The 26,929-nt window shown below is 38.7% G+C and overlaps 2 protein-coding genes across 2 annotated transcripts in view; both read right to left on the reverse strand.

Annotated features, from left to right (window-relative positions):
• LOC129756308 (V-type proton ATPase subunit e 2-like) overlaps positions 1-26,929 on the reverse strand; it is a 404,689-nt gene that overhangs the window by 217,589 nt on the left and 160,171 nt on the right. The gene's annotated exons all lie outside the window — the stretch shown is intronic.
• The window catches only part of LOC129756302 (uncharacterized), a 29,608-nt gene continuing 2,954 nt past the window's right edge, over positions 276-26,929 (reverse strand). The window contains exons 2-3 of the mRNA XM_055753144.1: positions 1,156-1,659; positions 276-1,064 (exon numbers count right to left, since the gene is read on the reverse strand). Coding sequence (XP_055609119.1) covers positions 543-1,064; positions 1,156-1,659 — 1,026 coding nt within the window. The 3' untranslated portion in view covers positions 276-542. The remainder of the gene's footprint in view (positions 1,065-1,155; positions 1,660-26,929) is intronic.

The raw sequence follows: 26,929 nt of genomic DNA on the forward strand, positions 1-26,929 counted from the left end.
CCCGTTTCTCAGGGTCGATGAAAAATCCCACCACGCACCGGGTGAACCCGGCCGCAACAAGTGGGCGTGTAATTTGGGCAATTTGTCTGACATACCAACCTTGAATCTACCTCTTGCTAATGATCGCTGGATCACATTCTCCCTTACCTTAATACAAAAAAGAGAGTCGAAAGGGCCGCCAAAGGGACTGTCTGCTTTGGGCTGTGATGATCACGACACGGATACGGAAGAACCGTAATGAAAAAGGCAAAATACGACGACGCAGGTCAATTTTCGTTTTGATAGATTCCTTTTAAATAATTTATATTTTCCCCTATACATGAGTGTAGTTTGTGTTTAGTTTTTAATAATAGGCTTAGGCAATTACTAGGTAACAATAAGGTTTTCCGTTTTAGTTTTTCCTTTCTTTCTAGTTTTAGTTTTTGGTACAAGTTCCCTAATAGGAGAATAATAGTTAATAACTAACTGTGTGTGACGTCCGTCCTTCACGTGTGTGTATGTTGGCTAATTAGTGGGTACAGTTTTGAGCAATCGGGTACTCCCTACGCCAGGGCCGATTCCGATAGGCCAAAGACGGTGTCATAGTCGTCTTCACATTTGGTTTTCACGGCGATGTTGGTGGGTCGCGGCACTGCTAGGGCGATCGGAAGTGCTTCCGGCATGACCGAGTGATGGACTACGAGCGCTCTCAGGGTGGAGAACTCTTTGTGGAATCCCTTGATTTGGAATCCTTGGGTTGCCGTTCGGATGATCCGATAGTGTTGGATTTTGCTGTTCGGATTCGGCGTTTGCAGGGATAGGGCGTAACAATCCGGGTGAGTGTTGCTCTTGCGGACCAGGAAGTTTCCGGGCGTTCGGCACAGGATGGTGTCCAGGGAAAAATCATGAGGCAAATACTCATGATACCAAGGTTCGCAGCAGAGCCTTTGGTATTCCCGTTCCTGTTCCAGATCGCTGAGAACCGAAGTGGTTTCCGAGAGGTGCTCCGGTGCTGCTGACGCCACCACCAGAGAACGTCCCTCATCTTCCGCTGATTTCAGTAAATTCAGTGCGATTTTCTTAATCTGTTGGGGATGGGAGAAACGAAAAAGGTGCGAATTAGTTTTTGTTCCCATTGAGGTTGGGAAAGTTTTTTCGTAATGAAGTGCTACTCACCAGGGCCGGCTTGTCCACACACTTGGCCAGGTTCACGTCGTAGTCCAGGGAGCATTTTTCCTTCTCGAGCAAGCTCTTAATCTCCCGATAGTCAACCTTTGATTTATCCTGCACCTGCTGGTGTTGATGTGGTTCTTGCTGTTGTGGGTAAACTTTGTGTTGGTCTTTGGCAAAGTTGTTTCGTTTCAGGATCCGCTTGATACACTTGTAGATGCGAGTCTTGCAGTTGTGGGCGGCGCTCGTTGGCGTGGTGCGCTTTTTGGGGGTGGGCTGCGGTTGATCCGAACCGAGTGCTTTGTAATTATTGGCAGAGGACGTGAGGTGGGTCATCATCAGGATTGTGGTGGTGGAAGGCTGACACAGACGCGTGGAACTTTTCTTCGACTCTTCGCTGGCATCTGTCGATAGGGCGGGTGTATTTTCATCCGACAGGGACTTTGCAGTCTTCGAGACACTGTCGTCGTTCTTTGTTGGGGAATCCGTTGCAGCCTGCGAGCTGTTGGTCTGTAAGTAGAAGAGAAAATCATAAAATTAGATGGCAGTCCAGGTGAAGGAAACAAAAATAAAATATGTTCTCATCCCAAAGTTTTGAAATTAAAGTTTCCCGAAAATTTTGAGAACTGCAAAATTTCTAATTATCGAAAATATCATAACTGTCAAAATATTAAAAATTGTTAAAATTGTCGAAATTTTCAAAACTGTCAAAATTGTCAAAATTGTTAAAAATGTCAAAATTGTCAAAATTGTCAAGATTGTAAAAATTGTAAAAATTGTCAAAATTGTCAAAATTGTTAAAATTGTCAAAATTGTTAAAATTGTCAAAATTGTCAAAATTGTCAAAGCTGTCAAAATTGTCAAAATTGTCAAAATTGTCAAAATTTTCAGAATTATCAAAATTGTCAAAATTGTCAAATTGTCAAAATTGTCAAAATTGTCAAAATTGGTCTCAAATTCGACAACCTACAAATGTAAACAGAAGAGCTCCCTCATGTCCTGAATTTCTCAGCTAAAAGGTATTGGGCCTTAACTTCTAGACAAACATGATTTTCGCCAACAGCCACTTTTCAGTCAATCAGCGAGCAACAAAAAGAGTAACAAAAAATTGAGAAAACGCACGATGCTCTCTATAGCTTATAGCTTACATAATCACTAATCCCTTTCAAGCTTCAGAATAGGTCCTTGTTGCCAATGAGGATAGTGAAGGAGAAAAAAAAGGCAAGATCGAATTGTGTTATTCCAGGGAAATATAAATGCTGTCAAAACATACACTCAACCCAATCAAATCAAGCTGAAAAGTTTTCCGCTTTTTCCCATTTCGTCCTCTATAGAAGAATACTGTATCTAGGGTCTTGGCGCGCAGCTCGAAGCTAGCTGATCCAATGTAAACGAATTACCAACCCCCTTTTTTTGCTAGAACCGGATTTCTCCCGTTTTTTTTTAAAGATTTATCCAGCTACAGCTATTTCCTAGGGTAGGATAGTTGTCGGAGGAAAAACTCGAAATCAAGAAGATACAGAATTGACTTGCCACCCAGAGAAGAAATTGCCACATAAGAAACGAAAGGGGGAAAATTATGTTGGCTGGGCTGATAACCACCAAAAGGAAAGCGTCACTCAATGCGGTGCTATACATTATTCTATGAGGTGAGGTGAGGTTTAGTTAACATCATCTACTACTGGTGGCGAAGAGCAAAATAAAAGAGGAAAAAAGTGCGACGTGTGTGCATTTTATTTTGATGAGGTTTTTTTGGTTTTGTTCATTCCTACTGCGCTGCGTTGTCATCTGAAGGTTCAGAAATATTCACAGATTGGGGGAAATTCTGACGAAGGTGCCACACGTCTTCTTCTTCTTCTTCTTCGTTTTAATGTTTTGGCCAGAGAATGCTACTCTATAACACCACTGTACTTGACTTGACTATATTCGTGTTGCCAATTATTTTAAATTTTTAGTTTTGTTTTATCCAAGAAAGATAGTACCTCTTTCATACGGTTTTCATCGAAATCTCGAAATAGTTCGAGAAGATTAGAAAATCTATCCCAATCATAGTAGTTTCGGAGATGGTTAAACTTTATACAATTCAGTATAATATGTTCGGTTGTGAATGGCTGTTCGCAGAGATCACAATAAGTTGTTTCACGTACTTTCATTATTCCGAGCCAGTAGGGAGAGTAATCATGCCCACTGAGAATTCTATTCATGGTTCGAATTTGAATGTTTTTTAATTTGCTGTTCCAGTACCAAGGTCTTTGATTAAAGGATGACTGGAATCTGTAAAACTTTGATCCTTTTTGATTTATGTTTACATAATCTTTGTACCATCTATTGATTGAGTTGATCCATTCATTTTTCGCTTTCAGTGTCTTGTCACTGAATCGTGATTTATTAACTAAAATACACGGGCTTGTTAATCCGTCTTTGGCCGCTATGTCTGCTTTCTCGTTTCCTTGTATTTGTATGTGAGCAGGTATCCATTGTATAGTGCACTTTTTTGATTCTGCTTGTTTAACAATTTTGAAAGTCAGTTCGTCAAACTCCTTCGTATCCAATTGTTGCTTTATTATTGTACAAGATGCTTGGGAATCTGTGAGAATTACTGTTCTGTTTGTTGTTTCCGAATTGATGTTTTCAAGTGCTGTTTTTATGGCTATCAATTCAGCTGTGGTTATGGAAACTTCGTTGTCCAGTTGCATACTAGTTATTCTGTTGTTTTCGTCTTCGAAGATTCCTATTCCGCATTTATTACCGTGTTTTGATGCATCTGTATAAATTTGTATGTATGTAGGGTATTGTGTGTTTAACATGTGTATTACTTCTTTTCTCATTATTTCTGCCGATTGTTGTTTTTTCCTTATTTGTGTTTGTGGGATTTGATCCAAGACTAAAACGTTGCTTATTTCATTGCTCGTTGCTTGTTTTAAGTATAGTTGTTGAAAGTCGTTTTTATATTCTAGGTAAATTTGTTCCAAAAAAGTGTTTTGTTTTTTGGAATTTGTACTGTGTTGTTCTAGACTTTGCAATTGTTGAGCGATCAGATCGTTTCGGAATATGTGTTGTAAAATTCGTTTTTTCGCTAAATAAATCCTCTTCAGGTATAGGGGACCTTCTCCTGCTATTGCTGCCAGCGTATTAATAGGTGTTGATTTAGAACAACCTGTAGCTATTCTAAGACATTGTCTATTTGTCACTTCCAATTTTTCGATATTTGTCTTGCTTGCTCCTCCGTAGAATACTGAACCATAATTTAGATATCCTCCATACAGAGCTTTATAGAATAGCATCATAACTTTAGGGTTTGCTCCACTTTTAATGCTTCCGATTACTTTGAGCATTTTCTGTCTGTCATGTATTTTATTAATCATTGTTTTTATGTGTATGCCATATCTTAGTGTTTGGTCTAGTGTTATGCCAAGGTACTTATAATTTCTAACTGTCTCTAATGTTTCTCCGTTTATTTTAAGATTTAGAACTTTTGCACTGTTTTTAAATATCATAGCTTTAGTTTTTGCGCAGTTTATAACGAGTCCTAGACTTGAGGCTTTTCTAACAAATATTTCTATTTTGTCTTGCATTTTTATTAATGCTTGGCTTTCGTTTTTTGATCTAACCAATTTGAGGAAATCATCTGCAAACTGGAGAGTAGTTTCGTTAGGGTCGAGATTTGTTTCATGAAGGCTTGAGGTATAAATGTTGAAAAGGGTTGGGGATAGGACATCTCCCTGAGGAAGTCCACTAGAAACCACATGTTCCACTAGTCCTTCTTCTGTCTGGATGATAGTTTTTCTATTCACTAGAAAATTATATATCCATGTTACGCTATCAGGACTAAAGTTGTTTGTCATCATTATGTTTCTCAGTTGGCTGACATTGATGGAATTGAAAGCATTTTTGAAGTCAAAAAATACTCCAATTACTGTCATTCCCTGTCTTTTGCTCTCCATTATAAAATTAGTGGCATATGTTACGCAGTTTTCTGTAGACATATTTTTCCTGAAACCAAATGATGTAACAGGGAGAATGTTTTTTGAGTACAGAGTTTTATTTATATCTTCTAGTACCGCTGTGTTTAGTGTTTTGGTTAAGGTAGAGAGTAACGCAATTGGTCTAAAAGAAGTTACCTCGTTTGGTGGTTTGTCTGGCTTCAGAATAGGTATTATCTTAATTTCCTTTAGGTGATCTTGTAAACTTCCCTTTCTCCACATCTCATTTAGACATTCCACAATTTTTGTCGAAGTTTTCCAATCTAATACTCTTAGCATGTCGTATGTTAGATTGTCTGTTCCTGGAGAGGATCTTTTTGGTTTTTTGTTTATTATAGATTTCCATTTAGCTAAGTCTATGATGTTATTTCGGGGTTCTTCTTGTGGTAGTATTATGTTTTCTCTTCTACTTTCTCCAAAATTCATTATCAAAAACTCGTGAGCTAACTGTTTTTGTTCTTTTATGCAATTGTTTTTTATATTTATTGCTGGAGATCCTTTTAAACCTCTTACCAGCTTCCAATTTTGCTTCATGTTCAAAGGGTCTATAGAAGCTGATAGTTCCTTTAATTTTTCTCGTATATGATGAAGTTTTGTTTTTTGGAATTTAGCTGTTGTTTTTTTCCATTCAATTAAATTTGTACTATTACAACAAGCATGGTATTTTTTAAGTGCTCTCTGTTTTTCTTCATATAGAGTGGATAATTCATCACTCCAATAATATTTTGCAATATGGTTACTTGATTTTTTGTTGTTTTTGATAATCGTTCTAGCTTTAGTCGAAAGTTCCTGGAGATTTTCAAATTCCCAATGTTGAATTTGGGCGATTTGTTCTCCAATTGCTTTTCTGTCATAGTACGTATTAGCTCTTCTACTCCACTGTAGTTCAACCGATATTTCAATAAAAAGATGTCCACTTCCTCCAAAGGATTTAGGTTTAGTAGACCATTTAGTGAAATTATGTAGATTTGCTGTACATAACGAGAGATCAATTGCACTAAAATTTTGGTTAAGAATTCCAGGTATGAAGGTTTTATCCCCTGTGTTCAGTAATACAAGATTTGAGTCGACTATGGCTTCATGTACTACTCTACCCTTTCCTTGAGTTGTTTCACAGCCCCATATCTCATGATGACTATTAAAATCTCCACCTATGATGACTTTATTATAGTTATTTAGTTCTTGTAGTAAAATCGACATGGCAGTTTTGAGTTCTTGGACATTAATACGGGGATTGACATAGACAACTACTAACACAAGGTCTAATTTAGTCAATCTTATTCCTAATGTTTCAAACTTTTCTGTTGTCGTCAAATTAATTCTAGTAAAATGTAATTGATCACATATATAAAATCCAACTCCTCCATAAGCATCATCCCGTGGAGCTAGTATGCAATGGTATCCTGAGATGTTGTAGCGTTTTGTTGTAAGATGGTTTGGATCTACCCAAATCTCTGTTAATAGTACGGCTTCAAATTTATTTGTATTTATTTCATGTATAAGTTCATTTTTGTTTTTTGTTAAACTTTGTATGTTTGTTTGTAGTATTTTAAAATTCTTATCCATGTTTGTTTTTGTTATTTGCCATCACTATGGCTATCAGCAATGTTTTTCAACTCCCCAACAATGCTGGCTGTGATTTCTTCTCCTGTTATACCATGATTTTGAAGGATTTTGGCAATATTTTGTATTATTCCTGCAATCATTACATCGTAGTCTTGTTTCGTTGGAGTTTGTGTTTTTATTTCTTGTCTAAACCTGTCTGTATCCGAAGTGCGATGATTGTTTATAAGCCTTTCGCTATCTTGTTCTCCTTCTTCTTCCTCAAGCCTCCTTTTTTTCAAAAAATCTCTTCTGGACATCCCTAATAAACTAGCTACTCCTGCTTCTTCTTCTATTTCTTTTGATTTTGTTTTTCTATTATTTGTAAATATTTTATTGGGTTTTTGTAAACTGGATTTTGACATTATGGTTGGTGCTTTTATTCTTCCATTTGATCGGCCCTGATTTCCATTTGTTAATACCTGAGCAAAGGTTTCCGGTAGAGCTGGGTAATCTTCTGTGTTTCCTAATATGTCGAATTGGTTGATCATTGGAATATTGAAGTATTCTTTAGCCTCTTGGTATGTAATATTTTTCCTTGCCATCACTGCTTGTGTATCCGATTCTATCTTCCTCCGGGGACAGTTCCTATCTGTGGTGATATGGCCCTCTTGTTTGCAGTGTAAGCAGTAAGACTTTTTTGAGCATGGTTCGTGATCTTTGGTTGTTTCGTCAGTGCAGTTTTTACATCTTAGTACGGAACTCTTACAGTTTTTAGACAGATGATTGTACCTAAGACATTTAAAACATATTACAGGACGTGGTATAAACGGTTCGACTCGATTTATTACAGAAAACATTCTTACAAACCTTGGCAGCACATTACTTCTGAAGACAATACCTACTCTGTTGGTGGGGATCCTTTCATCGTTGTATTTCCTTGTCATTCTAAACACTGATTCCACTTTGACATCACATATCACATTCTCAATTATTTCATTGATATCCAATTCCGTTGGAATATCAGACAGAACTCCCGTAACAGTTACAAATTTTTTGGGTATGTATGCTTTGTAACCTTTTAAGTTTAGGCTCTGACAATCAGCTAGTCTATTGGCATCCTTTATGTTCCCAACATAAACAGTAGCTTTATTACGTCCGGTCTTTTTAATATCGTCTATACACTTGTCAAAGCCTATTTGGTTTAATACTATTCCTATTTGAAGCCTATTTATATATTTCCTCCTTTCTAGATCTGTATTTTCTATGATGACTCTGTATGGCCTGCTATCAGTATCACAGTAGCTAAATTTCTGGTATACTTTTCTCATTTTTTCTATTTCGGGTTTATTTTGACTTACTTGAGCAGTTTGTTTCGGTTTTTCATTTTCATTTGTAAACGTATCTACCATCTCTTGGTCGTCCGGTGTATGCATCGGTTTGAGGTTATCATCTTCCTTAGTAGCCGCTGCCCCCACGGGGGCAGCTTTGTTTATGCTCATTCCACTCAATACACAAAATATATTTTACGGCACGGCAATAAATTAATTACGAACAAGTTATAGTACGGATCAAAATAGGTTAATTCTAGTAATAAATAGCACAATCACAGCTTAATTTTACTAAAATTGGCAACACACGTCTAGTCAGTTCAAAATTGCTGAGTCAAGTCGCCACACGTCTTGATTCTACCCCGGGAGGGGAATCTTTATTTGCACTTTGTGTAGCCTTACGCGCGTAAGACAATATTTGAAGTGCGCCTCGGAAGGAAACCGAATAGCCGTAACGCAACGCAACACGGTGCGCATAAAAGACGACCGATTTTATTCCATTGCCATCAGGTTTACTGGCTGATAGGATGTGTGGCTGTTTGTTTCTAGGAAGTGGTGTGACTAGGAAACTTGATAGTTTGAATGACAGGAATGAAGAAAAAAAGGATGTCAAACTCAATGGCATAATGTATCTTAATTTTTCTGGCAACTCCGGAAGCGGTTTGATTTGAAGATCGATGTTAGGAGTCTAGTACAAGTAACTAGCACCACCTAGCACTGATATCGGTGTGAAATCATTTGATTCCTGACAATTTTGAGATACTTTTTGTGCGAAAGGGCTCTTGACGTATCTTCTCTATATATAAAAATGAATATGTGTCTGTCTGTCTGTTCCCTATAGACTCGGAAACTACTGAACCGATCATCGTGAAACTTGACATCTGAGGGTTTTTGGGGCCGGAGATGGTTTCTAAAATAGTTCCAACCCCATCCGACTTAAGGGAGGTGGGGCTCCCAAACAAAATTTGTAGTTTTTCGAAACAAATTAAAGTCATGACATCCATTTTCTCGAGATTTTTTTTTTCCTTTGGGCGGTTTGTTTTTCGTCTCCATGGTCGAGGCGTCGCGAGCCAACGTCGTGAGAGGATAGTAACCATGGCATAGCATACTGATCAGTGGGAATATTTTGGCGCGTATTTCTCAACCAAGCATATTTTCAATGCAAAGGATGGCGATATGAAGCCTTGATGTGATTTTTTTCTACTTGATTCCTAGCTCATTTGTACAGCACATGGTTATGAATGACGCCTAGATGTGACCCAGATTGACATTTTTCCAATCGAATATAACATAAAATTTTTTTTTGCCAAAATCTGAAATTTAAAAGGCATGGCATTCATTTTTAGATATTTTCTTTTCTTTGAGGGGTTTGTTTTTCGTCTCTATGGTCAAGCAAACGTCGTCTCAAGTGGATGGTAACCGCCTGTTTCTCAACCAAGTACCTATATTTCTTTTGCGCGTGGGGGCTATATGCAACCTAGATGAGTTTTTTCTTGCTTAATTGTACACAGCACGTGGGAATAAATGACGCCTAGATGTGACACGGATTGATATTTTATCAATTGAATCAAAATATAAATTTAGTTCTGATGCTAATGAAATAATGGTATGAGCTTGTCAGATTGCTCGGTTTTATCCTGGTTTGCCCGGATATTTGTTACTAAATTTGAGAACAGTCCGGCCCGGCCCGGTTGCCCGGATTTCATTGAAAAATTCCCGGATTTTGCCCGGATTTATTTACTTTATTTGGCAAATTAAACAAACAACAACAACAAACACCTCCAAAACGAAATATTTTGAGCAAGTTTTATAAAAATAATCATGAAAGGTTTTTGGAAGCCTAAAATACGGTTCAAAATCTATCGATGAGTTTCGATGAAAAAAAATTGTTTTTTTATATTTTTTTCCTGATTTCTGTTGAGAAATTTCTGAGTTTTGACAAAATTTGCCCAGATATTGCCCGGATTTATGGTCGTCACTTTGAAATCAAATACCCGGATTTTGCTAGGTTTTTTTTTATAAAAATTGCCTGGTTTGTCCGGCCCGGACACGTGCTGTAAAAATTCTGGCAACCTTAGCGTATGGCACTTTGCGGACAATTGAAAAAAATACAGAAAGTAATGAATTTTGTCTACAAGGTTATTTTTGAATCATATTGATAACAGAAATATGAAAAAGATGTTTTCTACAGAGATAGATCGGAAACATTTTGTTGAACATGAACAAGTTTTATCAAGCGCCATTTAAATTTAAAGAAGATAAAAAAATCCGATCCGACACTTGAACTGATCAAGAGCCTTTTCTTTAAATTGGATAAGATAGGACTGACGTGTGCATAAGTGAAAGGTATCAGTGAAATAAACTGATTTTATTGGCCAAAAGTGAGGGAATTCATTTTCCCAAAGAATTTTTATGCAAGGAACACTACAGCATGTTCAAACGTTCAACTTTTCACCGTTACAAAAAAATAAAAAAAAATTGTTTTCTTCTAGAAATTGTTACTTCGGCCCAAATACACAACTGAAACGAATTTAGAAATGAAAATGGGAGCTTTTTATTTTAAATAATTCTGAAAAAAACATCGTACATTTTGCTTACATACCAATTCAAGTACGTAATTAACATGAAAAGTGTTTTTGTGTCACATGGCTGCATATAAGAGACCTTTGATCCACTTCTTTTTTGAAAAGTGAGACTTTAGAACTGATATTCAACTGGAAGCAAAATTTTCATGAGAAGTTTTTAGTATACCCTTGAAGTGTCAAAAAAATATTACTTCCTGTCATCTTATACGGTGGGGCAAGGGCAAACGTCGAACTTTTAAGAAATTCATCTTCAAAATGATTTAATATGTTGGAAAGACCAGAAGGGGTATTCTGAATGTTGAAACGGAAGCGTATATTAGAAATTTTTAAATGTCTTTGTAATGAAGGTCATTTGCTTTGAACAGCATTCGATAATAGTGGATTAACAAACATAAATTTATACTGGAATACTGCAGATATACAATGAAACTTGATAAAACAAGCAAACAGATATACGTATTAAATCCATTTTGAAGACATTACTCTGACGCATCTCAAAATAAGCTTTGTATTTAAACTTGCCCCAATATACGGGACAAATGTAAACTTAGAAATTGTTTTGGCCATCATTTTTGAATATTTTACTTTCAAAGAGAAAATAAAAAACGCTGAGAATTTATTCAGTGATGCAACTGATATATTTTTTTAAATATTTATATTTTTTGCTTTAATAAATTACTTAGAAGAAAAGAAATTTGCACTGTATAAAATCGATAATTTTCATACCATGACAAGTGCTGTTTGGGAAAACTTCAAGCTGTAATGTCTCATGTCCACGAGTTTGGCATATGGCGAAACACTTTTTAACATAATTTTGGCGCAAAAAGGATAGATATTCAAACTGCTTCGAAGGGCGAGGATTTCTATACCTTATTTTTTCCACTTCAAAAAATACACCATCTAAAGCTAATCAGGAGCTGGAAGTGCTCATAATACAAAATATTAGGAATATACTCAAAAAATTGTCCTGATTCACGCTATTGATCGGTTTTCAAAATTCTATCTCCAAAAAGTACAATGCGAATCTTTTTCTTTCAATTAGAAATTAATGTAAACTCGAGCCGGGTAAATCAGTCTACCTTCTTCAAGCAGTGGGGGACAATTTGGAAAAGATGGGGGAGCTTCTATGTAAGTTTAAGATAAAGCGCTTTTCAAAGAAGGGACCATATTTTATAAGAGAGTTTTTTTACGTACGGGTATTTGGCATAACTTAAAAAAGATGTTACAAATATTTTTATGGAAGTTCGTAATTTCCCACTTTGGGAAAAAGTAGGAAAATCCATAAACTTTGACATTATTTAAGTCATTATGAAGCTTTAAAAACAGAGTACAAATTTCAGATCTTGAAAAACAAATTTAGAGATCAAGTTTCAGTTAATAATATAAACCATCTTTGAATTGCAATTCGAAACTCCAGCTGCAGCTCTCATTTCAAAGTTGTTGGATCTGAACTATGATGGTTTGACTTAAAAAAATGCTTACAAAAATCTAAATTTGAATGATTTTTAACAAATTACATTTATTTTTGGAATGTGTAGCAAAGTACACCGGGTCAGCTGGTAGAAGATAAAAATCGATGATAGAAGTGTGCTAGTACATCCTATTAGTACTAGGTCTAGAATTTGTATTTCAGTATAGATTTTTTTTTTAAAGTGGAGCTTATTGATTATTGTGAAAGCTGAAACTGAAGAAGAGATTAAACCTTTTTCAACTTCAAATCGAACCCACACCCTTTAGGTCACAAGATAAATCAGAAATGCAATAATTCATTCTGGTAAACTAATACACTTCTAATATCGATTTTGATAATTTCATAGACTCATATTAAAAAATAACAATTAAAAAAAAGCTTTAGGGGTTTACCACGGCGTTGACTTCGACTGACTTTGCAAGCCAATGACGCGACGTGCATCGAATTCAATTTGAAGAGAAGGAACCGTCGAATTCTTCTATTCTTTGTCCGGTAGAAAGATGTCTTGACGGACGTTCGAATCTGTCTAGCTACCTGCACCGTTCTTCGTCACGACGCGTCTTTGTCGAAAACCTACAATCGGACGACAATATTTGTGGTAAGCAAATATTATAAGGTAGGGGAAAGGTTTCCTAAATGGGCCTATCGGGTTAAATGACCCTAAGGCTGTTTGATGAAATGGCTGACTAGACAGCTTATCTGACCAATGCATTTTAAGGGTGATACGCTTAGAACATAAGGCAAGAAAGAATTTTATAAGTTTACAAACTCAAAAAAATTTAAAAAATCATACAAGGTTTTGATACATTTTGATGTAATATTAAAGAAGCTTAAAACAAAAACTAGGATGGTTTTTGTTTCTTACTCAAATGAACTTAAGAAATTAAACATATTTCAGCTTTTGTGGAGGTTTAATAATGATTATATAGCGGAATAATAGAGTGTTTTTGTATGCCCCCATCATGTTTGTAAAATGCCTCCATCGTTAAATAACAGGTAAATAGAATAAATAAATTATTTTTATAATTGAACCTTCAAATCTAAGCTCTGAATAACATCTTAAAGAAGAATTGAAGATCTAAAAACAGATTGGAAAAAGTTTTTCTCATGGATGAACTGCCTCCATAGTATAGAAACCCTAACTTTTGTTTTATTCCATAAAATTATAATTTACATAGATTTTTATAAAACTTCAGCTTTGTCGTACGAAAATTATTACTTTCTAGCAGTTTCAATGAAATTATACGGAAATATTGCCCAAAAAACAGATATTTTGTTCAAAACATAAATAGGCGCATTTAGCCCGCACGGTTTGAGGTTCGGCAGTTGAGACAATACTTATAATAAAATCATTTTCTTGGAAACTGAAGAAAATTTTAACATAAAAATTACTCCAATGTATAGAAAACAGATGCCTGCACACGTGTATATAGTTTTTGTACACATATTCGATGTGATATTTGATTAAATCAGTGTTTCGCTTAATAGGCGCATATAGCCCGCTCCTCCCCTAGGTACAAGAATATTTTCCGTGGCCTCCTGCGCCTACGAAAAGCATACACGTACCGACCGAGACGTCGCAACGCAACTTCCCAGGAATTGTTTGCTGTGCGTCGGAGCTAGATTGTAAAATGTATAGCGCGCGGTTTTACGTCCGTTATTATTATGGCCTACTGGGTCTTCGTTTATGTTTACCCACCGTTTCCCGAGAAGGGAAGTGAGAGTGCAGCTGAGTTTGTTCCCGCGTGCTTGCTGCGTCATAAGAAGGAAGGTACACCCAGCTAGCAGCATCCATCCGACATCCAAGTGGGCGGGCGAAATTGATTGCTGAAATTTGAATCGATTCGATTCGATTCCATTTGTTGGGATGCGTTCGTGCGTGTGTGTTTTTCGGTACGCACAAAGCAATCATTTTCGAGCGATAAAGCCGCCGAGCCACTCGAGCAGCTGTGGTGGTCCGCTTTTTTCACTTCACGAATGCAGCTAGGACCTACCTACCCCTGGCTGGTTCTCGAGAAATTGTACCGGAGAATAACGTACGAAAAAAAACAACTCAACCGGAGGGAAAAGGTTCAAGTTCTGACAAGGGTCCCCCGGACGACGAAGTGAAAGGGAAAGCGAACCCAATTGTTGTTGTGTTTGAACAATTTTTCCGCACTAAAATTTTATATAAATGAACCAAATTGGATGACGTAGTTCTCTTCGGCTTCCTTCAGCAAACACGCTCTGTGTTTGAGGTTCCGAGAGGGTACGGGACCTTTGCGAAAAAGCGGTCCATTAGGCTCAAGTGGCAGTGTTATGTGTTGTTGGTACGTTCTTCGCTTTTAGCGACAAGATGCGAAAATAAATAAATAATGATAGGATCAGATGTTATTTTTGAATTAAATGGTTCCGACCGACGCGACGGCAGCGCGTCGAGGGCTGTAATGCAAACATAATAACGCGCTGACTGCCGACTACTGGTTGTTGCAGCCCTCATCATCAAAGCTGAATGTTTCCAGGAAAATATTTGCATTCAACAAAGTGAGGGGCCCACAACATGCTCTAAATATGATTAATTAATTGATAACTTGATTAGACTGTTGAAAGGCAGAACAGACCGGCTATGGTTTCGGCTGAAACGCAATCAACAACGATCGGCGCGCGTATGTTTTCGTCGAAATCGCTGCGTACTGGCTGACTGGACAACGGCTGTCCTGCACGTGTTCTTTACAAATTTAACAACACAACACAACACAGTAGCAGGCGGTTGTTTTCAAATTTGAAGCATTGCTGCTTTGGACAAGTTGCTATCAACATGGCTGCATCAATCCGAAGGCAGCAGGCCATGAATGGGAACGTTTCATCGAGCGTTCGGTCGTCTGCATGCTAATATCGGGAATGAATCACGCCCCCAGTTTGCTGTGATGAAGGAGGTACCCCGATGTGCAACATTTTTGAAATTGGTTCATCCCCCCTTACTCCGAATGGTTTCGTCCCCATAGCGAGGGCTCAAAAAGAGATGGTGGAAAATGTACCTTTTCGAAGTGAAAAACGCTGCCACAGTCAAATGAACCTGCCACGTGCTTGTAATTGCTTGTAGCAGATAGGAACTGTGCTGGTGATGTTAGGGAATTTCCATTTATATCCGAATCGAGAGGCGTTCCCCAGAGAGGGAATTTCCGAATTGGAAATTAGTCCCGAGTCCCTGGCGACTGGAAACCGGCGGACGTTCCTTATTCCGATGGGACCGCATGGATTTGTTTTTAATGAAATGGACTGCAAATTTCGTCGCCTACGAGAGAGCGAGTGGAAATGGAGATTTTTGTGGCTGGGATAAACATTTCGACATGTGAAATGTCAGCAGACACTTTTTTTCCAAATTTAAAAATATTTATGGATTAAATATGAACACATCAAAATGATAAAATATTGACTCATCAACATGTTTCATTCTCGAACAGTACGCACATTGGTGGTGATCCCTACATCGAATCAGTACAATTTCGTTCAGCTCAATGATCGCAAGTCGCAATTAACGCACCAACTGTTTATCATCACAACAACCTCTTGCCGATTGCGAAAAAACGACCAAACATTCGAATTCGAAAAGCCCTTTCCGCCACCAGAACGGCTCGAGAGAGCAGCATTATACATTTCGAAATCGTGTTTACAAAACAGCTTTGAAAATTATTTGTTTACTCAACCGTGTGACTAATTGGCTCGGGTTTTATGATCATTCCCCCATACCCAACAACAAGTAGCGGACTGTATTTATGCCTATAGAGTTTATTCATTTCGAGAGCGCTCACGCCGAACTATGTAGGTACACGCAGAACGCAGAACGCCATTAATACGCCTCGAGAAAAGCGAGAAGGAATGTTTATTTTTTTCCGTTCAACTGAGCTTGATTTTCATCATCAACACAGCCTAGATTCTTACACTTTTCCGTTTCGTCTAAACTAAGGTTGCCAGATTTTTTTCAGCACGTATCCAGACAGGACAAATTCGGGCAATTTCATAAAAAACCTGGCAAAATTCGGACATTTGATTTCAAAATTGACGACCGAGAATCCGGTCAATATCCGGGCAATTTTTTTCCAAAACCCAGAAATTATCAACAAAAATCAAGAAAAAAAACTAAATTAAATTTTTTCATCAAAATTTATCGACAGACTGGAAATCGTATTTGAAGCTTCCAAAAAACCTTTCATGATTGTTTTTATAGAAATTGCTCAAAAAATTCATTTTGGAGGCATAAATAAACAATTTTTACAACTCAATTTCGGTTTTTTTGTTAGATTTTCCAAATAAAGTGAAAAAAGACAGGCAAAATCCGGATAACCGGGCCAGGCCAGACTGTTTCAAAATTTGTATTAAATATCCGGGCAAACCCGGATAAAACCGGGTAATCTGGCAACCTTAGACTCTAAACCAAGCAACTTCAATGGTATATAGAAAAAAACAAAGTTCAAATGTGACGCAAAACGCGCCGCTGATATTAATCTGTGACTTAAACAAAACCACTGGCAAACTGTCGTCGGATTTGTTCTGAAGCCATATTGTTTGTTTACAATTGAGATAAATCAAACACATTCGGGATTCAATAGGAAAGAACAACCTCATTACTTCGCTTTCGGGGATTTTCAAGTAGGTATAGTTTTCCATGCGTGTGGCCCTCCGAGAGTTGCCATTTTTATTGGTTCTCTCGAGGCGGGCCAGAAAATTTATGACTCCATCAAATTCGGAGAAAATTTTGGAGTGATTCTGCCCTTTTAAACCAACCATCAACCCACTCCAGAAGTGTTCCCAGACCAGTTACTGAGAACGGCTTTTCACTCGCTCATCTGTTTTCCTTTCATTGCCATAAATTATGATATTCAAAATATCACGAAATGGAACATTCCATTCGCCCTTGCTGAACTGTTGATAGGCTAACTTCTTTTGGGGGCCCTTGAAGTAAGAAATGTCGAAACAGTTCGCCCTCTCCATCCTCAAGCCGAAGCGCTATTAAAATGCGGCAGCTAATGGAACGAAAGTGAGATGGTTTTTATTTGGCTGTTTCCACTTTCGATGGACCAAGCAATGGCGACGACCATGAGCTGGGAAAATCTTTGATTGAAATTTATGCTGAGAGCTTCCCTAGATCATCGGATGCTTAAAGATTTGGAATAAACTTTGAACTAGAATGTTTTCATTTTAGAATATTTGATCGTTCGATCTCATCAGTCACGTTAAAAAAAAACTTTAAAAAAATATTTCACGGGTCTGAATTGTAACTCAAAGCGATCATCGAGAACCAGAAAACTGTTTAAAAATTCTTTGGTGATATTAAACTTAACTATGATTCAATGATTCCGTCGTGCGGTCTCAAGCCACGAGTCTGGCTCGTGATGAACTGAATTTTGTGCCTCAAGCCAAAAACGAGTAGTATAATATAACAGAGGATAAGAAAAAGTGTCTTAAGAACTCTTTAGTCTCTTGTTCTTGTCATCGAGTCTGACTCGTGGTGGAGGGTTTTCACAAAAAAACTCAGGAGTTTGAGTAGCAGTGAAGACTTTGTGTCATAAAAAACAATGAAGTCAACCTTTGTTCAAGAACCTTGAGTCTTTCTCGAGGTACATTTTGTGTGCCACAAGAAAAAACACTAATATGATTGGTGGTAAAAATATGTCATATGCACAAGCCACGAGTCAGGCTCGTGCTGAAGAAAAAATGCTTATTGAATTTGTATTGTACTGTAGAAAATGTAAATTTTAACTGGAAAAAAATAAGTTAAGAAATTTTTTTGAAGATGAACAAATCGAATTTCATCTTAATCCATTCACACCAGAAACCGTCAGTATCTCGATTAGTTCCATTCCGAATGGAATGCCTGTTAGGAGGAAGAGCCACTTGAGTGTGTCCCAAACCCCCCTCCCCCCCCCCCCATTCAGCCACATAAGTGTATCATCCCATCCATTGACTAATCAGGGGGGAACCAACCACTTGCCGGGTGTTAAAACACTACTTAGTTCTCGGATTTGTGTTTCAACAACCAAAATGGACGGACGGCTCCGGATCCAATTAGTTGGCTGGCGGGCGCGCGCGTTTTGTTGGATTAAAACACGTGGAGCGCGCGGCCATACATCGTGAGTTATGGTGTTTATCTTAATGCCGGGCAGGTCTGATGGATGCGTCCATTACCTATTGGCCCTTCTCGGACATAAACATAACGGAAGCGATCTCTTTTGTTTCTCGGGTTACGTTCATTTTCGTTTTTTGGAATTTTTTCATAGTCTTTGGGTGTTTAGCGAGCACGATTTATTGGCCTTTTTGGTATTCAGTTTGGAAATTCATGTCTCAGTTGAACTTCGATGATTGATTATAACAGAAAAGAATCAAATGATTTTTTTTGGATTTGATTGATGAAGAACCAACTGGATGTTTAGAACGTTTAGAAAAAAAGTCCTCTAATTTTTAGGTTTTAATGAAAGTTAAGAGCAATAAAAATCGTGTCACGTGCCATTCACTCCATTTTCATTAGGGCAACCCATCTTTCAAGCCATCCCCTCTATAAGCTAAATACATTCCCAAACACACGCCATTCGGTGTGACTACACCGAAAAATTGCTGCCATATTTTATGCATGGAAATGAGCTACGGTGGAATCGTTAAGAAAGTACACCCTCAGCGACGATAACCTGTCGGAGTTCGACTTTTACCAGATCCACGCGCTCCCATTTCCCCACCTTTCCCCATTTCCATTAGATTCCAAGGCCCAGGCCAAGCCAGGTGTGCCCCGTACTACGCCGTACTTCTTCAACACCGACCATTTCATCCCCCCATTCTTCCCAACACGCGCCAGCACAGCAAATCTTTCCACGCCACCAAACTCAGAGAATGGGATCATCAAAAATTCATAATTCTATGGCATCGTCTCGGGCTAGTCAGCAGCAGGATAACCTGCAGCCAGCCAGCTTCCCTCCTTCGTACGATTACACATTTGGGTTTACATGGTCCTTGGTTCCACTCTAATCTAACCTCCAAAAACAAAAGCATAACGCAACGATGAGAGAAAAAAAAACGAAAAAAAAACAAAAACCAAAACATTCATTCAAATTATGCCAAGTAGCTACACACATCCTTCCTATCCTATCCGAGCCGCCTCTCGTTGCGAGCTACCATTTTGGTGGTGGTTGGGAGTTTGGAACCATTATAAAAATAACGGAGAAGCGCTTCACCTGAAGAATTAGGGAATGCATTATGAGATATGGCCGCACCAGCTAAGTAAGTTCGGCAGCACCGAGCCTGCTGGAAAGGGGGGATGAATGTTGTTTGACAACGATGATACTAACGCACATAATCTCATTGAAAACGTCCCGCAGCTGAGTCCTTCCCAGTCTTTCGGTTCGTTCGTCCACAGGTCCTAGAAAAAGTTGCTTGGCTCACAAGGAAGCACTCGTTTTTAGAAAAAAAGAAGGGGAAATCCACCAGAAATTTTCGGCTGTAAGCACTCTTGACACTTTTCAACTCGTTAACAAGTCCGTGAGGGTACAGTTTTAAGCAACGGCAGAATATTGTTGATGCAATTAAAAACAAAAGTTTAAAAAGTTAGGCATATTTGGCGTGTTTTGGGAGGAGCCCAAAGAAATTTTTTTGACATAAAAATGTTTCGAAGTTACCAAATCGAAAAAATAATTGAGGCGCTTGGGATCAAAGGGATACAAGTGCCTAAGTAATAGTTTCGAGAAAACGCACTTCAAAGTTGTAAAGATGTTCGATTTTTCATATATTTTTCGAATTCGAGCAATTTTAATTCAATCCAAAAATTTTCAAAAAAATTTTAAAAAAATTTCACCAGTTTTGTAAAAAGTCTTGCACCAGATGAACATTGAAACATGAAGAATCTTTAGGTATACATAACCAAAAATTGATGATTTTGGCACTTGCACCCCTCTGATCCTGAGGGCCTCAAATATCAATGAAGATGATGGTCTACAAAAGCTGAACCAGAAAAAAAAATGCTGAATTCAAATTGCGCCATGAGGGATGACGAGTCTTACATATTAAGATGGAAAAAATTACAGCAGGAGCTGTTTTACTCAAGTAACATTTCAAGTTTTATCACGAGCTTCTAGACCAAGTTTAATTTTTATTAGTAGCTTGAAAAAAAATCAGCTTTAGGTGAGATAGATGGCCTTTTGTCAACCATTTTTAGGTGGAGCATTGGGAACGGTTTATTTGAACATATTTCAGGACTATGTGAACAGCTGGAATCCGGCTCGAAGGACCAAGTGTTGAATATTCCAATACGTTGGGCTTGACTGTGTAATTCTAAGGCTAGACGCTGTAATCCTAAGCACAATTCCATCAGGTATGAAATTCGTCAGAAGAAACGCGAAAACATGCAGTAAAATTGCTAGCTTTTTTCCTCGATAGAATTGGTTAAACATCTGTGAAAAGTTGTAGTGTTGATGCGATGTTGACTTGTGCTTAGAAGGTTAAAAGTAATAAATCCATAGACTAGTCAATAGGATATTTGTTTTAAATACAAATAAATTTTGAAAATTCTACGTTTCCCTTCACAATATGAAATGACTCGAAACAAGTTGAGATTTCGAAACATTTTTTCCTGATAAAACCCCTCATATTGTTCCTATGCAACCATCATCATAAACCTGAGAGCAGATGTGCAGCGTTTGTTATGTTCTTTCCTATTTCTTTGTTGATCCAAGTTCTAGATCGACCGAGCGTGATTCAACTGCAACTTTTCAACCTTACATGTTTCGAGAACCACCATATCGGGGTAGGAACATATAGGGGAAAGGGCCTTCTTCCAATCAAGTCCGATATGGCGCGCACCGGAGGAGGTCCTCGAGCGCTTTTAATGAATTTCAAATTAACTGCACACCATCCTCCTGTAGCGTGACCAGATGGATCCACATTTGGCCGGCTGCGGCTGCCGGTTGATAGGCCACCTTTGAAAAAAACACGATGATTTTACACTTTTTTGATGGAATCTCTTGAAGGGGATTTGTGAACAATCATCTAGAATTTATCATCCCATCGATTGTGATTGAACTGAGTTCACCAGCATAGCTTTTCCTTCGTTCTCGGGAAAGAGGCAAATCCATCCTCTCGGAATGGATATAGAAAGAAATCAATTCCAACCGGAATCGGGTGATTTATGGTCCAGGAATGCGACAACAATAATATCGAAGCGAAGGTTGAAGGTTGTTGTCTGCTGCTGCTGCCGCCGCGATAACGATGATGACTTCCAATTAACGAATCGAATACATACGTCGTTATCCGACATCGACTATTTCTGACAAAGTCAAAGTCGGGAGTAAGTTATGACTCGTCTGCTCTTCGCGCAGACGATGGCGACAGGAAACAGGAAAATATTCGCACACCGGAATGTTTGGCGAAGGAATTTATCATCCGGTAAATGACTCGTCATCAATCTTGTTTGCGTTGGTAATTTCCACTCGTTGGTTGGATGGAAGAAAAGCATTGACGCTCGCTAGCCTGCTCTGTTTTTCTTGGCTTCAACATTTGACGTTTGCTGCTGGCTGGGTGCTAGAGTTCCTAGAGTTCGTCTCCAAAAGGTATACAGGAATAAATCAAATCTATAGATTTATTAATAGCCAGCGGGATCCGATAAATGAGAAAAACAACTCACACTTACTACTTACGGAATTGGGGAGGGAGAGCTCCATCAAACGTGCCGCCCAATATTTGGGTTGCTTCGTTTCATTTGAACAGGTGACGGTGACCGGAAAATTCTGGGGTAATTGAAATGTGATCTGCACGGTTCCCTCGGCGTGCCGCCGCTTGCTTTGGTGTTGTTCTGTCACCATTTGTCATATGAGGGAGCTGTTCGGCCGTGTCGTGTCGTCATTATTGTTGCTGTTCTTCTGCTGTAATGGGACACGGAAGTGTGCGTCCGCGTTTTTGCCCTGTTTTGTTATTCTAGAACGAAGACCGGGGGACTGCTGCTCTACAAATCGACTGACATGCATATCGGTCTCCCATGCTTTTACCTACCTATTTGGATGGATGGATGGATGGATGAAATCGAGTCTTGGAGTGTCACTCACCGGTTTGACAGCCGACTAAGTACCTCGATCGAGTCACTAATTATGCATGTTGTGAGACTATTGCTGTTGCTGCTGCTGCTGCTGAGAGACATTAAACGTGCCGCCACGCTGACCAAAACCGTGCTATGGTTCCCTGGGATTTGCTCAACGGGAAAAATGGAACAAGGTGTCACACAATTGGCAAGCACCTACCGCGAGCGGCCCCCGGTTGGTCTACATTATTGTTGAAATGGGAAAAGTGTAATTAAACCGGACGTGTCGTCGTCGGGGTTCATTTGGCGTGAGCTTTTCGTTTTTTTTCGCTACTTGTTTAGGGATAATTGCGGTGGACATAATTGATGCAAATGGTTCCGATCGGGGACTTTTGTATGCTCAGATGACTTCCAAACAAGTGCGAATTGAAAGCTATTTCGAAATAAATGATATGCACTGAGGGGTTTCTTCCTTTCTAAATTTGATTAGAAAATGTTTGAATAGTCAGCTCAAGTACACACAATATCACACAGCCGATCAAATAGTTTACCTTTCGAGGCAACATAATGCTTACGCGTCATAGACTGGGATACATTTACGCAAATGCGATGATTGAACGTCGCCTTTTTGTATCTATGTTGCTCATACACGATACAAACGTCCACTTTTCGGAAACTCAAACAGTCGCTGTTGGTGTAATGTATGGCCCGCTTTCTTAAGCGGACCATAGACTACACCGCATTTGTGCAAATGCGATCAAAATTCGACGAAATTCTATCGCTTTTAATACGATTTGCATCGCCTATGGCACTGTTTGAATGAGCGCGCAAACGGTTTGAGTAAAATCGTTGGGATCGAAATATTTTGAACTTACAACCCTCTGTGGCATGGTGTATGGAGCTGTTTGTACAAACTTAAGGCCATTTATTCAGACCCAGCCGGGGTGGAGGAGTTTGTTTTTTGTTTTAAGACCATACAACAAGTGCCATACACCACGCAAATGGCGTTTGCACACACGATACAAACATATTTCTCGCGAACATAATCGATTGCTGGCGAAAACAGCAACTAAAATCAAAAACCACCTGTTACCCAGCTGGGGCTGAATAAATTTCCCTAAGTTTGTACCATGCCACAGAGGGTTATTAGCACAAAAAATTTCGATCTCGACCTATTTTACTCAAACCGACTGCACGCTCATTCAAGCAGTGCCATACACGATGCAAATCGTATTCGCAGTGACAGAAATTTATCGAATTTCATCACATTTGTACAAATATGGTGTAACGCTTTCTTAAGCGGACCATAGACTACACCGCATTTGTGCAAATGCGATCAAATTTCGATGAAATTCCGTCGCTGTGAATATGATTTGCATCGTGTATGGCACTGTTTGAATGTGCGCGCAAACGGTTTGAGTAAAATCGGTCGGGATCGAAATATTTTGTACAAACAACCCTCTGTGGCAAAGTGTATTTAAGGTGATTTACTCAGCCCCAGCCGTGGTGGAGGAGTTTTTTTTTGTTTTAAGACTGCCATACACCACACAAATGGCGTGTGCACACACGATACAAACGTATTTCTCGCGAACATAATCGATTGCTGGCGAAAACAGCAACTAAAACCAAAAACCACCTGCTACCCATCTGGGGCTGAATAAATTTCCCGAAATTTGTACCATGCCACAGAGCGTTATTTGCACAAAAAAAATCGAATCATTTGTGTTCGCGCGAAATATTTTTTTTTATCCTGTGTGGGCAAGCATCGAATCAAACAGTCGTCGTGGAATCATCGAATTTGCACACGGCCTTTTGTGTAATGTATGGCGGCCTTAACACGTTCGTCGCCACGGCACCCATATTCGGGTGACGGGTGTATTTCCTGGGAGGCCTCGCCACATCAAAAAGCGTGTGACGCTCTCTTTCCTGGGTTTACTGCTCAGCTTCGCCTCACGTTTCAAATATGGGAGTTCTCCCTCTTTGCTTTCTCTCTCGGAAAATTTCTTTGGGCCCGGCTAGTAAAACTACCAAAATGAGCATGGCGACGAACGTGTTAAAACAAAATAAAACACCTCTATCCTAGCTGGGGCGCAGTAAATGGCCTGAAGTTTGTTCAAACAGCATCATGCAACAGCCCAGCAAAAAATTTTGTAGCTATACTCTTATGCTGTTTTTATATACGTTTCATATACATTATAGAAAGATCGCATGAAAGTTGAAAAAAGCATTTACCTACCAAAGTGGAAGCAATATACATACATACATGAATTTAATTTCTTTCTTAAGCGATGCAAACTACACCAATTTGGCGTTATCCGACACCTATTCGTACCTATCGGAAAAATGCAAAAGAGCGCAAGATTTTTCTCTCACATTCTTCAAATGTTTTGCAGCGACAATATTTTCCAGTTCTCTCATTGGTCAATATTATTCAGTTCCCATCTGATTTTTAGCCATTTGAATGCACTGCTAGTGGCAGAGAGAACATGACGATGATATTCTCACTTGAAGCCCGCGCGGGAGCAAAATTATTTCAAAATTTCTATCATATCCGATTAAAACTGACTTCAGACGACATTTATACGATCTTTTCACTACGCAGTTGGAATTGTGATTCGTAACACCATTGTAAACGAATGAAGTTATCATTTCTGAAACGATTTCATGTTTGCTGGGAGATTAGTTGGGCAAGAAATTTGATCCTGACCGATTTCATGTTAACCGGGTGCAAACTCAAACGCAAACTAGACGATAGTATACGCAATAAAAAAAATCATCCAACCTCATCGCTTTTGCGCAATTGTGGCATAGTCACGCTCAAACACAAATTTAGAAAAAAAAGCTCAGACTCAACTCAGACAAGTTTCAGTGGTAAATATTATAGAGATAATCTCATGCTTTGATCATTTAAATCTCTTACAGTGCTTCTTACATGTTACTTTAGCGATCGTTAGCTCTGACAAATAGCGAATTGACCATTCGTGAGTTTCAACAGTCTTGTCAAAAATTAAAATATACACGCCAAACTGTTTTTAAGTTTATCGTTTCTCGTTTCAAATGGTAAAATAATTGCGGCTTAAAACAGTTTGGTAAACAGGTTACTCTTCAAAAAATAACATTTATCCCAGAAAGTGGGTTTTGAGTCGAGATCGTAGATCAACCAAGCCTAAATTGCCAAGGTTGACCAACAAACGTCGTTGTCGTCTCGGTCCGGTGACAATAAATTAGGCACGCGGGTAATTATCACCTTTTCCGATGAAGGAAAAAAAAAACAGAGATAATAGCAGAGAAATTTATCCCGTCGAAGAACACCGAAGAACTGTCTGTCAACTTAAGGTGACAGCCAATTTGGTCCGGTTAAAGTGTCAAGCGCAATAAAAATCAAAGATACCCGACCCGTCGCTGCCTGGAGGGCGGGCTGCCCAGTTGATAGAGGTCTCTGCCTTAGTCTTATCTTGGGTCGCCTATCAACGTAACCAGGAATTTTTGATAGCCACACACGTATTTGAACATTTTTTTTCCTATGAAAAATGCAACGCCTACCAAGGTCTAAGCACACAATAGAAGGGAAAAGGGACGAATTTTATTGCCAGCTTCGAGGAAAGTCAGAAAGCAAGTCGAAGTCTTCACGGTGAATCGTCTTCACTACAATCAGAGGAGAAAAATCGTTCGACTGCGGTTGCTTCTTGGTTGGACGATGATTTTTTAAACCGAAAGTTTTTATTTTCGGTTCCTTCTCCTTCGGTTGGATGGAGGGACCCATTGGGAGAAATAAATTTCAAGATTGAATATGTCGATAACGGAAAGGTTCGCCCTTGACGTCCTCGCTAGCTAGCTTGCTTTTTTATCACCATCATCCTGCTCCTCTTCTCTAAATAATCGTGGTTTTAGATTATGTGGAAACGAGAAAATTCCCTCAAGTGCGTGTAAAGACTTCGGGTTGAAATCTTTTCTTTTTGCCTTCGAGTGATATGTGAGCGTCTTCGGACCAAGATTTCCATCACAGTTTTAGGGTCGCCTAACCTGAAGTTAGGTCCTGATGTAGTTAGGTCCTGAAAGTAACTCAGTATTCGAGGTCGTTCAAAGTTTGACCTATCGAATCAAATGCACTTGTCCGTTTTTCGAAGAGATCGACTACCGGGTCTGCTACCCTCATGAAGGTAACCGAAAAATTGAGAAGGATATCTAAGCGACCGAAGGATGATCGTTATTTTTATGGATCTTTTTACACAGTTTCCACCTTGTCTCGTTCGGGTTTTTAGCGCTTCAAGTGGCCATTTGTTTGGGAAATTGAAAGGAAAAAGGAAACTTTGAACCTATCACTCTCTAGCTAAGGGTAATGGATCTAATGGATCTCAACGGGAATACAGAACACGATAGAGAATCTAAGGAAAAAAAATCGAAAAGCTTTTCAGTAAGTATCACCCTTCTATCATTCGAAAAATGGAGAGCTAGTAAAAAAAACCCGCTCCGTAGCCAATCAATGGTGTCCAATAAATTATGTTTCAATTCGTTACGCTAATCGTCATTCGATGTGGCATTCTTCCATGTACTGATGCCATACGATGCTCTTCGCGAGATTCCCAATGATTGTGAGTGTTTTTTTCCCGGGAAAAGCACTTGCGTGTTCGAAATTTTACGATTCCGTATTTTATTACATTTATTTGTTCGAATTGTGTGCTTGGCTCGAGTCGAGTTGAGCAGCCAATTTAATTGGGATTGTTTTAAGCTCTTGAATGCCATCCAAATTAATCACCTAAGAGACATTAGATTCGAACAAAAGCTCATCGATTTTATCACCATATTTATGTTTAAATCGAAATGAAATCACGCAT

The sequence above is a fragment of the Uranotaenia lowii genome, chromosome 3, assembly GCF_029784155.1.
Source record: "Uranotaenia lowii strain MFRU-FL chromosome 3, ASM2978415v1, whole genome shotgun sequence".
In the NCBI taxonomy this organism is placed as follows: Eukaryota; Metazoa; Arthropoda; class Insecta; order Diptera; family Culicidae; genus Uranotaenia; species Uranotaenia lowii.